The 13,590-nt window shown below is 47.4% G+C and overlaps 1 protein-coding gene across 1 annotated transcript in view; it reads right to left on the bottom strand.

Moving 5' to 3' along the window:
- Nucleotides 1-10,419, bottom strand: part of LOC116940368 (protein transport protein Sec24A-like) — a 28,711-nt gene extending 18,292 nt beyond the window's left edge. The window contains exons 1-5 of the mRNA XM_032950141.2: nt 10,126-10,419; nt 6,824-7,591; nt 6,547-6,615; nt 2,648-3,526; nt 1,475-1,543 (exon numbers count right to left, since the gene is read on the bottom strand). Of these exons, the coding sequence (XP_032806032.2) occupies nt 1,475-1,543; nt 2,648-3,526; nt 6,547-6,615; nt 6,824-7,591; nt 10,126-10,174 (1,834 nt within the window). The 5' untranslated portion in view covers nt 10,175-10,419. The remainder of the gene's footprint in view (nt 1-1,474; nt 1,544-2,647; nt 3,527-6,546; nt 6,616-6,823; nt 7,592-10,125) is intronic.
- Between the last annotated feature and the right edge of the window lie 3,171 nt (nt 10,420-13,590).

Here is a 13,590-nt window from a genome sequence, read left to right as displayed (position 1 = left end):
CCGTGATGACAAAACAGTGGTAGTTACTAGGTGCCACGACAGGCAGATACCCTGCACACTAATTCACAAGTGTAAAGGTTAAATGACAATATCCCCTTTGTGCAGCTGACTGAGCTCCATCACATCTGGATGGTCACGAACACAATTTGTGATGTACGCGACGTAACGATCACTGGAGCACCTGCACACGAGCCGATTGCATCGCTCTGTTTCTGCCAGCTCACCTGCTCTTGGGAGATGTGTCCTGCCCAAGCTCAATTATTATTCGTGACAAAACGTTTTCTTAAAAAACATTTCCACCCATCCACCAAGTTCTGGACAATAAAACTGACCGCGGCTTAAGAGATCCCCAATCCCCTCCACATGTTGCTGTCACTTCACGATGCCGCCTCCGTCACTGTATCCCACATGGCCCACGTCTCCCCTTCTCCTAGAAATGGTGCCAAATTTAGGGCCCCTCCATGCATCACACCACACACTCCCCTCCCCCCAACAATGCCACCCCCATCCCACGTCAAACCCACCTGCCCGAAACGGGTGAACTCTTTTGCGCTTGATTTTAAGCAGCAGCAAAAGCGTCATCGTTGACAAGCGGCGGCGAAGAACACAATAAAAAAATAGAATACGACTAACAGTGAAGACTCAAAGAACGTTATCTTGCTTGCTATAAATCCCAGGCACCGGAGGGAGTCGAGACAGCTCTCCTAACACAATGGCAGGGACGGTACAGCCGGGAGCGAGGCTGGCTGCTGCCTCGCCCAAGCCCTCCGCGGCGGTTGTGATGCAGATCGCCCGTCCTTTCAGCTCTATGCCGGGACAGCAGCGGTGGCGGTTCAAAGGGAGCGGCGCAGAGCGTGTTGCCAAGGTGAGGGGTGGAGCCTGGCTCCTGAGTGCAGGTTCACGGAGCGGAGGAGGGAGGGGGTCTGGAGGTACTAACGGGCACATGCTACGAGATGCTGATGGAACCCCGCAGGTATGGAGACACACAAACTACACACAGACATATGTAAACACACATGTATAGGGACACGCATACCCGAAGGCATACGCATTTGGATCCTAGGATGGAATGCGCATTATCAATTGAATTATTATTACTAACTTGTACAAAAACCAAGATCTCCCGTGTGGCCTTAACAGACTGTTGGGGCACACGCTCTTAGCGAGTAGCACCTATGAAGGCCGGCACTGCACACAAGAGGGTGGGTGGTCAGCACCACATCCGGCCACCTTTGTCTCTCTCGTGGCGATATTCACACATCACACCCAGGTACTAATTAGAGGTCGAGTCGATCGAGGGGAGGCCCAGGATCGGTTCAGATAATCGCCACCGGTGCTGGCCGTGAGCGGGAATCGAACATGGCGGCACGCAACCACACACAGACACGCCGACACACAGATTTGGGCGTGATCACATGGAGCCGCAGGCCGTGTGTTTACCTGTCACCCCCCCCCCCACCCCCCGGTACTGCACCTGAGTCGTTGTCCCCAGCGAGGCCGGGAGAAACGTCATGCGCCAGACTTTGGTAACCGCGGAGCAAACCTAGTTGCCCCGTTTGCGACAGCGCAAATAATAAAAGCCGAGATGGATAGCAAATCAAAACAATGATAGAAAATAAGAGAAGGAAGTGTTTTTCAAGAACTCAGAATTAACGAAAAGGGAAGAGAGACAAAATAAGAGAAGTTGTTAGGCAGAGGCAAGCGACAGGAATTCCATAAGATGGTAATTTACAAAAAGCTCTGTAAGCCAATTAGTAAAAAAAAATACGGAGATTGAATGTAAAAGCTCTTATCTTGTAGTTACACATCGAAGCCGTGCGTTCTGGGTAGTCACACATGCATAACGAGCTTAATTAATCGGGAGAAAGACTTTGGTAATGGTCAGAAACGTTATTATGTCACCCTCATGACATCGCTGCAATGACCATTTTGTACATTTTAAGAAACACTCATGCAGTCCCGTCACTCGTGGCATGACATTGCACTGCGACTGTAATGTAAAATATATATAAATGTATGTTTTAATAGAACCTTCTGATGGGGAATTCCTTATTAGCCGTGGTGGATTTGATAGATGCCTGCAAACAGCACTTGCCCCAACAGTCTGTTGAGGGCAATATGGGAGCAGGGGTCTGTCTTTATGAAGGCCTGCAATGGATGGTGGGGGTTGCCGCAGCCAACACGACGTCTCCCAACACCACATCTGGCCGCCTTTGTCTCCCCAGTACTGATATTTACACATCACAGCAGGTACTCATTTAAGATTGAGTCAAGGTAGCAGGGAAGCTGAGGACTGGGTCAGATGTCACTGGCCACTTATGTTACACCGATACAATACATATACACACACATGGCCACAAAAAACACATACATACGTACACAAACAATTATACATTCGTGTTGGGCAGCCAGGAATACAGCATTGATATGTATATTTTGACAAGATGAGAGCTATTTGTTTCCTTGGGTCGCATCTTCCTCAAAGAATCACATTTAGTCACTTATAATCACAGCAGACCAGGATAGTTAATTGAAGTTGCGTAACTTGTACTGCATTGCCACAATGTACTTGCAATGAGATAACAATACTGCTGGGAATTACAACTGACCCCAGATCTGAATGATGGAAATGTAAGCATTGGCCTACCAGCATCTGGACCGCGAGACATCTGGGCCTGTCCATGTGGAGGCGGATGGTATGAAGACGACTGAAGAGATGCAGGACCCAGCTGATGTTGCTGCTGCTGTTGTTGAGTGGGTGGAGGCGGCAGCTGCTGCTGATGCTGCTGCTGAGTGGGTGGAGGTGGCACCTGCTGCTGCTGATGCTGCTGCTGCTGAGTGGGTGGAGGTGGCACCTGCTGTTGCTGCTGCTGAAACTGCTGCTGAAACTGCTGCTGAGTGGGTGGAGGTGCCACCTGCCGCTGCTGCTGAGTGGGTGGAGGTGGCACCTGCTGCTGCTGTTGATGCTGCTGCTGAGTGGGTGGAGGTGCCACCTGCCGCTGCTGATGCTGCTGAGTGGGTGGAGGTGGCACCTGCTGCTGATGCTGCTGTTGATGCTGCTGCTGAGTGGGTGGAGGTGGCACCTGCTGCTGATGCTGCTGCTGAGTGGGTGGAGGTGGCACCTGCTGCTGATGCTGCTGCTGAGTGGATGGAGGCTGCACCTGCTGTTGGTGCCACGACTGCATGGATCCTGGTGCCATTCCGGTTGGAGGTGGGGCAACCAGTGGTGGCTGGGGCCTCCCACCCATAGCCATGGGAGGGCGGCCCGCTGATGGAGCACCTGATGAAGGAGGGGCCATTGGTGAAGGCCCCACTTGTGGACGACCCAATGATTGAGGGCCCCCAGATGGAGTGCCAATTGGTGGGAGGCCTAATGACGGAGCGGTCATTGGTGGAGGTCCTAATGAAGGGGCCCCTGATGCAGCTGCCATTGGTGGAGGGCCCACTGATGGAGGGCCCAGTGGAGGAGGTGCCATAGTTGGTATCGCTCCATATGCTTGCCCGGCCTGCGGTGGTCCTGGTTGGCCTGAGACGCACACGATCATCAGACAAGTAAGTTACATGATGCGTAACGACGCATCGATTAATCAAATAAAAATATAGGATCCTTACACGCTCGCGATAAATACGTCATATCACGTGTGTAAGGATCGATTTTTTTACATCTACGTTATATGCAATGAGTTCATGCGGTCACTAAGGGCTGCGATTTTCACAATGAATTGGATTGGAGGAATCATTGCATGCATACCAGTCACACCGCATTAAACAAAATGACATGTCTTTGCATTAAACACTTCCAGTGAAGGAGACCTTCCGCGACAGCTGAAAATGCTGCATTCGCCGGGCAGATGTTCCGGTCACGTTACGGCTCGGAGCCCAGCACAAGCAGTTTCAACCGTCTCTCCAGTTTCATGCCACGACCCGCTGCTTACTGCCCCTAACGGCAGCGCTGCTCGATGCTGCCACGCCAGGAATTCTAATTCAGGCCCAGATTATTCACGCTGGCAAGGAGTCCGTTCCGCGTATTTAGAATGTCTTAAAACTTGTGTGTGAAGTTGGAAATCACAATAATAAAATTTCAGTTAAATAATATATTTACTGGCTACATTACGGACAACGCAGTAAAATCAATTGTTGTACAGTGCTAAACTCTCAAGTCTATGCTCCCCATCATTAACCAACTCGTGCTCACCAGCGTGATGAAGAATGTTGAAATAATTCCCCACAATCCGTATAGCATGGGGAGGCCCTCAATCCAGCAGGGGATAGACAAAAGGGCAGTACATGTACATGCACTTCCATGGGCATTGCCAATGAAATCCGCATAAGCAAGCACTGAACTAACTACGAGGCTACTTTAAACAGTCCGCTATTCTGACAAGAAGTCACAGTCGTTACGCTGCAGCAGCTGCAGGGTCCGCATTACTACTGATGGGGTAGCTCTTTCCATATGCAAACAGGCTTCACCTAATACTTGCACTAACACTGCGTGACCCCTTTGTGAACAGGAGGAAGATGACCCCGTTTTTTTGCGAATAGTTGAAGGTTTATTGAGCAATACTGCATCATGCATTGGCATGCACACACAGATAGGCACATCAATATAATGGATAAAAAAACTGTATTGCAAAACGATTTTTTTTCCATACCTTTTCAATTATTTTACAAAATACCCACTTTGCAACAGGAAGAAAATGACTTGCTCATGATTGTGCTAAGATATTTTTTTTAATGAATTCCATCTTGAAACAAAAAAATTTGATTTGTGAATAGATACACACACGTGCACGAGGCATGCCCTTCATTCTACTGTTTGTAAAATGTTCTCATGTATAAACGAAGAGCATTGCGGAGCCCCAGCGGTCTGTGTCCGCGTGCATAGAGGCATTCCTCCCATTACCTACAGCAGCCGCCTTCCTTCAATCATTCACTTGCGAAGGAACTTGTTACGCGACTTACTAATGGTGCAGTAAAGCTGCCAAGTTCCTAATAAGCGGACGTGTAAGAGTCTGTTTTATCAACTAAGTAGCAATTGTTTAAACTGGGAACATCTTGGAATGTTGTTGACTCCTCCGAGTCATCAGCAGAGGTTATGATGACCGTAATGATGACCATCATCATAACATCATCAGCCATGATCTAACCACCGCTGAATGAAGACCTCCATAAGTCATAGACAATATTACGGTCTCACGATGCATCAATCCATCTAGCGCCTGCACAGAAGAAAAACTCATCACTCCATCTCCCCTGTGGATATTTTATAGCATATTTCCTCCTCCTTTGGCTGTTTTTAGTCTCGACGACCAGCCATCATCTCTTCTCATGACATTAGAATCATGACCTGCCCAAGCCGACTTACTTTTCTTCACAGTCAATGTTGTCTCTAACTCTAACTTAGATCTTTTCTCCGATCCATGAATTAATTTGTCTCTAGGTGTAATTAGATGCATGTACCTCTTTATGCTTTTGTTAACTTTTAAACTTATCTTCTATCTTATTTGTCATTGTCCATGTTTTCAATTTACATGTCATAGCAGGTAATATACAATTAATTAAAAACCTTAAGAAAACTTTCCAACATCTGCAGTGTGGCCTGTTAAATAAATGCTGCTTGGTTACTTGGTGTCCTAGGCAAGAGAGCTCCACAACAACTGAGTGCTTATTCAGCAGAGGACTGAAAACTACAAAATCATGTTATGTCTTGGTGGACTGTGGGTTTTCCCAAAATAATTATGACAAATTAACAAGCAAAAATGTGGAATTGCCAAAATGTTAATAACAATGTCAGCCAACCACGGGGTATTTAATTAAGTTCACATGTTGCGTTACAATCATGTTCTGATAAGGGAATGCTATAGTGTCACGTCTGCAAATGCACTTTTGGCACGGAAAATGTTAGTGTCGATTTGAGTTACCGCAGCATCTTAATGTATTTAAATTGAAAGGAAGATGAAACCTAAATAAATAGTTGTCACCTTGCAGACGAGTGCATAGGTGGCCTCTCCTGCTATCCAACAAATTTCTGAGGCTTTGTTAAAGGGAAAACTTGAAAGTGATTTTTTTATTAAACGTCTGTTCCCAGGCACTTGCCTACATCTCACTGACAGTGATGTTACGTTGGAACACACTGCATTTGATTTTAAAGTAAAAAAATAATTGACGAAGCTTTATATTCGTATCGTACAGACACCTGCACACAATTGAGGGATACATATACGTGAACTATGTTTGTTTTTAAGTAGCACCTTCCTTCAAAAACACTGACAAAGGTATTCTTGGTTCGTTCGGTAAAGTCACGTGACTTTACCGAAAGAACCAAGAATATGAATCCCTGCAGTCACGAAAGCTTTAAATCAAAATTGACAAACGTAGTTTAAAAAAAGATCACACAGTCCAAAAGTCAAACATCAATAACTAGTTAGTAACTATTAAGCGTGCTTGGTGTAGTTTTAAAATAAAAAAGCATAGCTATGGAGGTTGCAGATTTTTTTTTTTGCAGTGAATCAGACAACCAGTGAGCCAGCAATGTGACCCCATTACCTCGTCTTTGACCTACAGACTTGAGCAGAGAAATGGGAACATCCCCTAAATAGACACACCCTCTCTCCGCTTCACAGACACACACAGAGAGTGCGGGAGAGAGAAGGCTGAACACACAAGCTCACTCAACGAGTCCAAATAGACAACAGCATCACCAAATGAGCATGAACATGAAACTCAAATAAGGATTTCCTTGTAAAACAAAAGGAATGAAGAACACGTAGAAAGTGTGGCTTAATGCTGCATAAAAACCTTAAAGCAAAACCATTTCAAGTACCTGGACGTGGTGCGGGGTACGGCGCAGCAGCCGCGTGCGATCTAGGCGGCTGATATAGCCCAGCACTCTGGCTGCCTGAAGTCGGGGGAGGCCCTGGCCTGGGATTGAACCCAGGCTGCTGCGCTGGGCCAGCGGTGACATTGGTGTTGTTGTTGTGAGGCGGAGGTGGCGGAGCCACCGCCGATGATGCCGACCCGTACTCGTGGCTAATGGGTTGCGTGTACATGTAAGTAGGCATGGGCTGAGAACCACCCATCTGATGCCCCTGACCACCTTGAGCAGGAACGTAGCCGTTCCCCGACATCCCTGCAGGCCCCAAAGGTCCATTCGCCGGCCCAAGCCGAGGGCCAGACATGTGGTTCATGCTGGTCCCAGGCGTCGGTGCCCAGTGGTTGACAGGCGATGGCTGCTGCTGGTGCAGCTGAGGAGGGAATGGCTGGCACGTGCCAGGCATTGGAGACACCCGAGTCATCATGGGTGAGCTCCGGTTTGAGGGCGGGCCCGAACCGCCTCCTGCGTGGTGGTGGCCCCCTGTGCTGTTGGGCGCTGTCGGCGGAAGGCTGTTGGGTATGGGAGACAGCCGGGGTGGCTGTAGGGTCGCCAAGTTGCTAGGGTTGAGTGTGGCAGGGTGGCCGCCCATGGGATTGTACGGGGGAAACCCGGGCATGGCAGGAGGGGGCGCGTGCTTGCCGTCCGCTGGCAGGTGAAAGGTGCCTGGAGGTGGCGTTGCCTGCTGTCCTTGCACAGGCGAAGAGTTCTGATAGGGTCCTGTTGTGAGGGAGAACATGCTTATTCAATTAATTTAATAAGGACGTGAGATGAATACCATCTAATATATCCGGTTTGCAAAGCAATTCACTCGGTCTGGGGGGTTTCCAGTCTGGGAGGACACAAGCAGGTGGCTTCATTGAGTAGCTGAAATGCAATGGGCACTGTAGTAGACAATGCTGCTGCTATAAATGTTGTGGATTTACTCTCAAACACACCGCTGGGATGAAGTAGTAACTAACTGGCGTGTTTTGTTTACATGACAAACCTTATTGACTGTGTCGGGTGGTGGAGGGTTACGACATATTTATATTTATGGGATCTAACCCAAAAACCTTTATTATTAATTATATTGGTTGTGAAAGCCTACGTGTTAAACTAATCAAAATTAGTGTTGGAACCATTCGGTAGTGATATTCCAAGCGCTAACAAATTCTCTATCAGTCCCCATTTTCCCCTCTCATATACTGTGCCCTACAAGGTCCAAATCAATCATGGTTGGTGGTACCAATATATTTTACATCCGGTGTATGTCACTAAAGCAGATTCAGTCTTTACAATTTCCCAGAGGAAATTTTCCCAGAGTAAATTGTAAAGCAATAATGAACTATCACATGTTGCCTGTGCATTATAATTATGAATTAATGAATCCACCTGCAAGCATCACACCTGACACTAAAAACAGCCAGATGGAGCTCCACGCCTCCTCCACTTGAAACATGATAAATCACTACACAAGATCGTTGTTAAAACACAACTATGGCTGGCCATTCTACAAGATTATAAAACAGGCTCAGGGTAATAAACATCTTCAACACTCTTTCCCCAAATCATTCCGGCCTTGGCATCCTGTGCTGCGTTCAGCTCCTTGTGCGACCGCTGGCAGCGAGTGAACTTTGGAATGAGAACGGCGTCGTGGCCGCAATCACTGGCAGCCCCCACCACCCAACTGCTGGAGCTGCGCCGTGCGATTATCGGTGGCATAGCTACTGAGTGTGCAGGTGGTGCGACTGCAACGCAATGCATGGGCCAGAGGGGACGCCCAGGCACTCGTCTATGAAGAGGTGGGGGAGACATTGGACAGCGAGCAGAAAAGTGGGGAGGGGCGGTCTATTCCATACACAAACCATGCTACGCTGCTGGTAGTGAAGCATCAGATTAATTATCTATTCGTATTCAATCTTAAATTTACGATACATGCATTGAATAGCACATGCAATAATTCATTATTTTAGATTGGTAAATGCGTTCAATGGCATGACCATTACATTCCCGACCATGCAAAATGTTTCAATTTTTTTTTTATTGCGGTCTCTCCACATACAGATATAAAAAACCAAGTCCATCGGCCTATTGTCTTCGAGTTTTAGCTGAATTGCAACCGTGAATTTCAAATGACAAATCATTGAACTGCCATGATTGGGGAAGTCGGACGGAAACTGTTACACCTCTGCCGTGTGCCACCACCTTGGGCTACTACTCCAACACCGGCAAAGCAAACAGACTCAGAACGAGTGGGCTTGGGCAGGACACATCGTGAGAATAGATGACCAACGATGGATAAGACTGGGGAAAGAATGTCAGTCAACTGAGGGTACACACGATGCACTCAAAACCTCTACCTCATGACCTCTGAAAAAATCATTCACAACATTATCATTCGTTTCCCTACCTATTCACTCACACATCCATTCGGATCACATTCCTCTAATATGTCCCTAGGAGTATGTGCAGCCTTTATAAATAGTTGCTATCATATTCAGACATAAAAAAATATTGATTGTATTACATCACTCGTGATCTTAACGATGACCCTCACGGCGATAATTGGGTGAACGCTAAAAGTGATTTTGCCACTTAATTCGATGTTTCCTCGCACAAATAAACTATGGTCCTTACACCGGTCGGACATTCCTACAGTCGTGAAAAAGGCGGGGTGGTCTCTTTGCTAAAGGGAATCCGGCCAGAATACGCGTTAAGCTTCCCCTTCTTAGATTCTAAGCCTCACCCTGCCTAGCGGCGCGCGGCTTAAGTCCTTTACTGTTCCCCGCCTGAAGCAAAACTCTCACGCTGTGATACGAGCAATGCGTGAGAGCGGTTAGCAGACTTTGTGATACCGACTGGTATAATCGTGACATGAACGAGTATCAGCGTGAGATCTGAGTGAGGACGTGGACTCTGAGTGATTGAAGTAGCCTCAATGTACGACTGGGTAACAGAGGCCTGAAATTAGCGTCGGTAAGAGATTGACGAGTGGCGGCGTGAGACGCTTAACAACTAGCTGTAGTCGAGAAGGGTGGCAAGTGTGGCATCACAACATTCGCTACACACAAAACAAGTAGTACTCCTAACGTACGTCCTACCACCACACCGAGAGACCCCGCATATCACACCCGAAAAGTCAGTTTCAGACACAAATCTCGCGTAACTCCCTTCCCCCAAACCCCGCAGCCTAGGCCGCAGACCACGACACTCGGCTAGTCACCCTGCCGAGTTCTGTGCACCCTCCCCGGTTGGACCGAGCGGCCGCGCACCGTTAGCGTGGGGCCTCTGCCCACCGGCGTAAGGCGCCGTCGCTGACATCCCGAGGCGCCGCCGCCGCCGAGTCTCCGCGTCGCTAAGAGGCTGAACCTCCTCGTCCCGTCCCCGTCTCTCCGTGTGGGGCTCCGCGCCGCTGCCGCCTTCGTGGTATCCTCCGTCTCCGCCCGGAGTCCCCGAGTCGTCACGTCCCTTGGCGGGGTGGGGGGGGGCAGCCGCATCACTTCCGACACCCGCAGGAAATGACGCACCGCCCCGCGCGTGCGCGCTTGGGACACGTGGCAGTTTACCCAGGGTGCGCAGCGATTGGGGAGGAGGAAGGAGGGGGCGGGCGCTGATGTCACGTGACTTGGTAGTGACGGGGAGAGGGAGGAGCGATGGAGCAGCACGTGGCAGTGAGCGCGCACATGGTCCATGCACTCAGTGACTCGTTCGACTGCAGCAGGAATCCGATGAGCTATAAAGCTCATTTTTTACAGTTTCAGTTTATTTTGCTATAGCCCTATGAGCCATTCGGCTCTTGAATCGGGTGCAACCACAACAAACAAACAAACAAAAACACGAACAAGAAAAACATCTTAAAGTGACTATGTGACTGTGCAAACAGAAAATCCATGGAAAAAAAACCAGCAAAAATATTCCCGAAAAAAGCACCGTACACCAACGCTGTGTGCAAAAAAATCCCAGTGGGATGCAAGTCAAACAACAACAACCACAAAAACTTAGATTAAGGCCATCAGTCTAACTCCGTACAAAACAAACATGTCCAAACCAAAAAACATTTTCCATATCACCAAAAAACAAAGCCATAATTGCAACGTAATAGTGATCACAAGGACTGTGACCGAATTTTTACAATAAACTACATAAATAACATGTAACACCAAATCCTAGAGCTATAGCTGGCTGCATGAGTTACTCCACAACAACAGAAGTATCGGTTGGAGTATCAAAATTTTCAATGCACCTTTAAGATCAGCACGCTAAATCAAAATACAGATAATACTTTGCAGCGTCATCCGGAGCGAAACATTTTATTTTATTTTACGCCAATGAATAGCAGTGGCGGCTATGGGTGTAGAACTCCTCTAGAGCAGTTTTGAGAGAAGATCTCATTGGTAGCGATTCAAGTAGCAGTTTATTGGCAAAAGCATTCCAGACTCTGGGAGCATCAATAGCAAAGGCCCTTCCTCCAGTTTTTGTACGGCAATAGGGAATGTGAAGCTGGTAAATGAGCGAAGACCTGAGGTGAAATTTGTTCTTTGAAACAGAGAGGAGATCCAGCAGGTAGTCTGCGGATTTTTTTGTAAGTACAGTAGGGGCACGGGGTCAGAAATGTACAACAACAAACAATTCAAAATACGATAGAAGTGCAAAATATAGAAAAGGTAACCAAGTAACTAAATATAAATAACTAAAGGTATATGTCCGATTTTACAATTCTGAATGCAAGTTTGGACAAGGCAGCAGAACAACAACAAAATCAGTGCCAGACCACACCAAGAGATCGCAGAGTTCCTCAATAAAATGTCATCTTAAAATTGTGTACGGAGCAAAGGTGTAGTGATTAGCGCACTGCGCTACGAACAAAGAGGCCCGAGTTCACGACCAAGGTCAGTGACGAATACCTTGAACCAGTGCTGAGTCTCTCACCTATCGATGTTGACTCGTCCTTAATTGGGTATCTCGTGTGGTGTGGAAACATCATCACTCGGCAGACAAAGGTGGCCGAGCGTGTTGTTTGCGACAACATCCTCGTGGGCTGTGCAATTGCCCCAAGAGCCAATGTAAGCTATACGCGGGATTGTTGCGTATATGTCAACACAGATTGGCGCGAAAAATAAAGTTATATTTTACACATCCGCTGGGCCTTTCTGGGAGTGCATTTTTCTCACAGCATTGGCTTCGTAAAAGTAAGCTCTAGATCAGTTTCGACATCCAATGTCTCATCAGTAGTCAGGCTTACTTAAAGCAATGCTGGTGAGCCGCCAATTTCCATCTCCATGGAGAGCAGTGGGTCTCAATCGGGGGTGATTTATAAGGTGATTTATAAATGTGTCAAATTATATCGGAAATTTGAAACTTTAATTGCATCAATTCGTGTGCAGTTTGTAAGGGCGCGGTGACACAGACCTAATTCATTTAAAGGGGGAGGAGGCGCCTCGCCCCCCCCATGTGGAGTGACGTCATCCACTAATTAATATTAATAGTTGGGGTGTCCATTTGGAAGACGTCACCACTTCATGATTATTAATGTACGGGGCTGCTCGATGTGGAGTGACGTCATCTGCTCATGATTATTAATGAGGTGTGGCGCTACATGTGGAGTGAAGTCACCCGCTCATGATTATTAATGAGGGGGGGGGGTCCATGTGGAGGGCGTCACCTGTTCATGAGTATTAATGAGGGGGGCTGGCCGACGTGGAGTGACATCACGAGCGGGACACACAGACATTGGCTCATTATAGTAGTCAATTAGAATCATTGGTGAATAATTATGTATGAATATGCCAATACTGTATAACATAGCTACGATAAAAATGTAAATCCACATGGTTACCTAGAATGATATAAAATACCTTTATAACTCATGGATCGTAAACAAGGTGGTTTCCAAGAGCAACCAGCGAGCGTAAACGAATAACCTTACCCATGCTGAGCGTCCGTTAATTTGTTTTATTCGCTTGCAATTAGAAGCTAGTTAGGACACTTCAAAAAAATTACCTCATAGTACCCCGGCTCTCGCATAATGTCCGTGATGCAGTCATTTTTAGTCTGTTGATGGTCGGCGATGCAGCAATCGAGTCATCTCGACGAGCTGTACACGATACACTATTCAAAGTTGAAATTTTCGATAACGGATTTTGTTATGCTGATGTTCAGCGTTTCGACATCGCAGAGTAGCACTGATTTCGGATTGATTGGTACCCCAGTCGCGGAGTTAAGTACACCCCTGGAAAAAATAGTGACCCAGAAATACAATATTAAATTGCCTCGGCCATTTAGTATTATTTGGTACCCCGAGTACCGTCATAAGGATCAAATGGACAATTGGTTAAAATATTGATGTTCATTATTCATACATTTATTTCTCAGAACCATGTTGGGTCAGGCAAGGGGGTACTCGGTTGCGCGTTACAAGTTGAAATTATCATTAATTACTGGATATGTTTAATTTTAACATACAGTTCTTGAGACCTGAACTTTAATTCCTGTATCTTCCTGTGTACTGAGTCCACGCACTTCTCAGGAATGCGTGGAGGAACGCAGTGGGCGGGCCATGCGGCGGGGGGCGCTCACGTGGTGTTCCGCGTGCGTGCAGAACCTGACGCACTTGCGTGACGTCATGACTCATTCACAGGTGAGGTCGCGACTGAGTCACGGTTGTGTTGCGTGAATGCCCAACGAAAAACACCGACGCTGACTGTGTGCGCACAAACAGAAGTATGGGCAGCGGTAGT

This window comes from Petromyzon marinus, chromosome 8, assembly GCF_048934315.1.
Source record: "Petromyzon marinus isolate PM22_M1 ecotype Great Lakes invasive population chromosome 8, UKy_Petmar_22M1.pri1.0, whole genome shotgun sequence".
In the NCBI taxonomy this organism is placed as follows: Eukaryota; Metazoa; Chordata; class Hyperoartia; order Petromyzontiformes; family Petromyzontidae; genus Petromyzon; species Petromyzon marinus.
The sequence above is the reverse complement of the archived record's forward strand: the minus strand, read 5'-3'. Positions and strand labels throughout refer to the sequence as shown.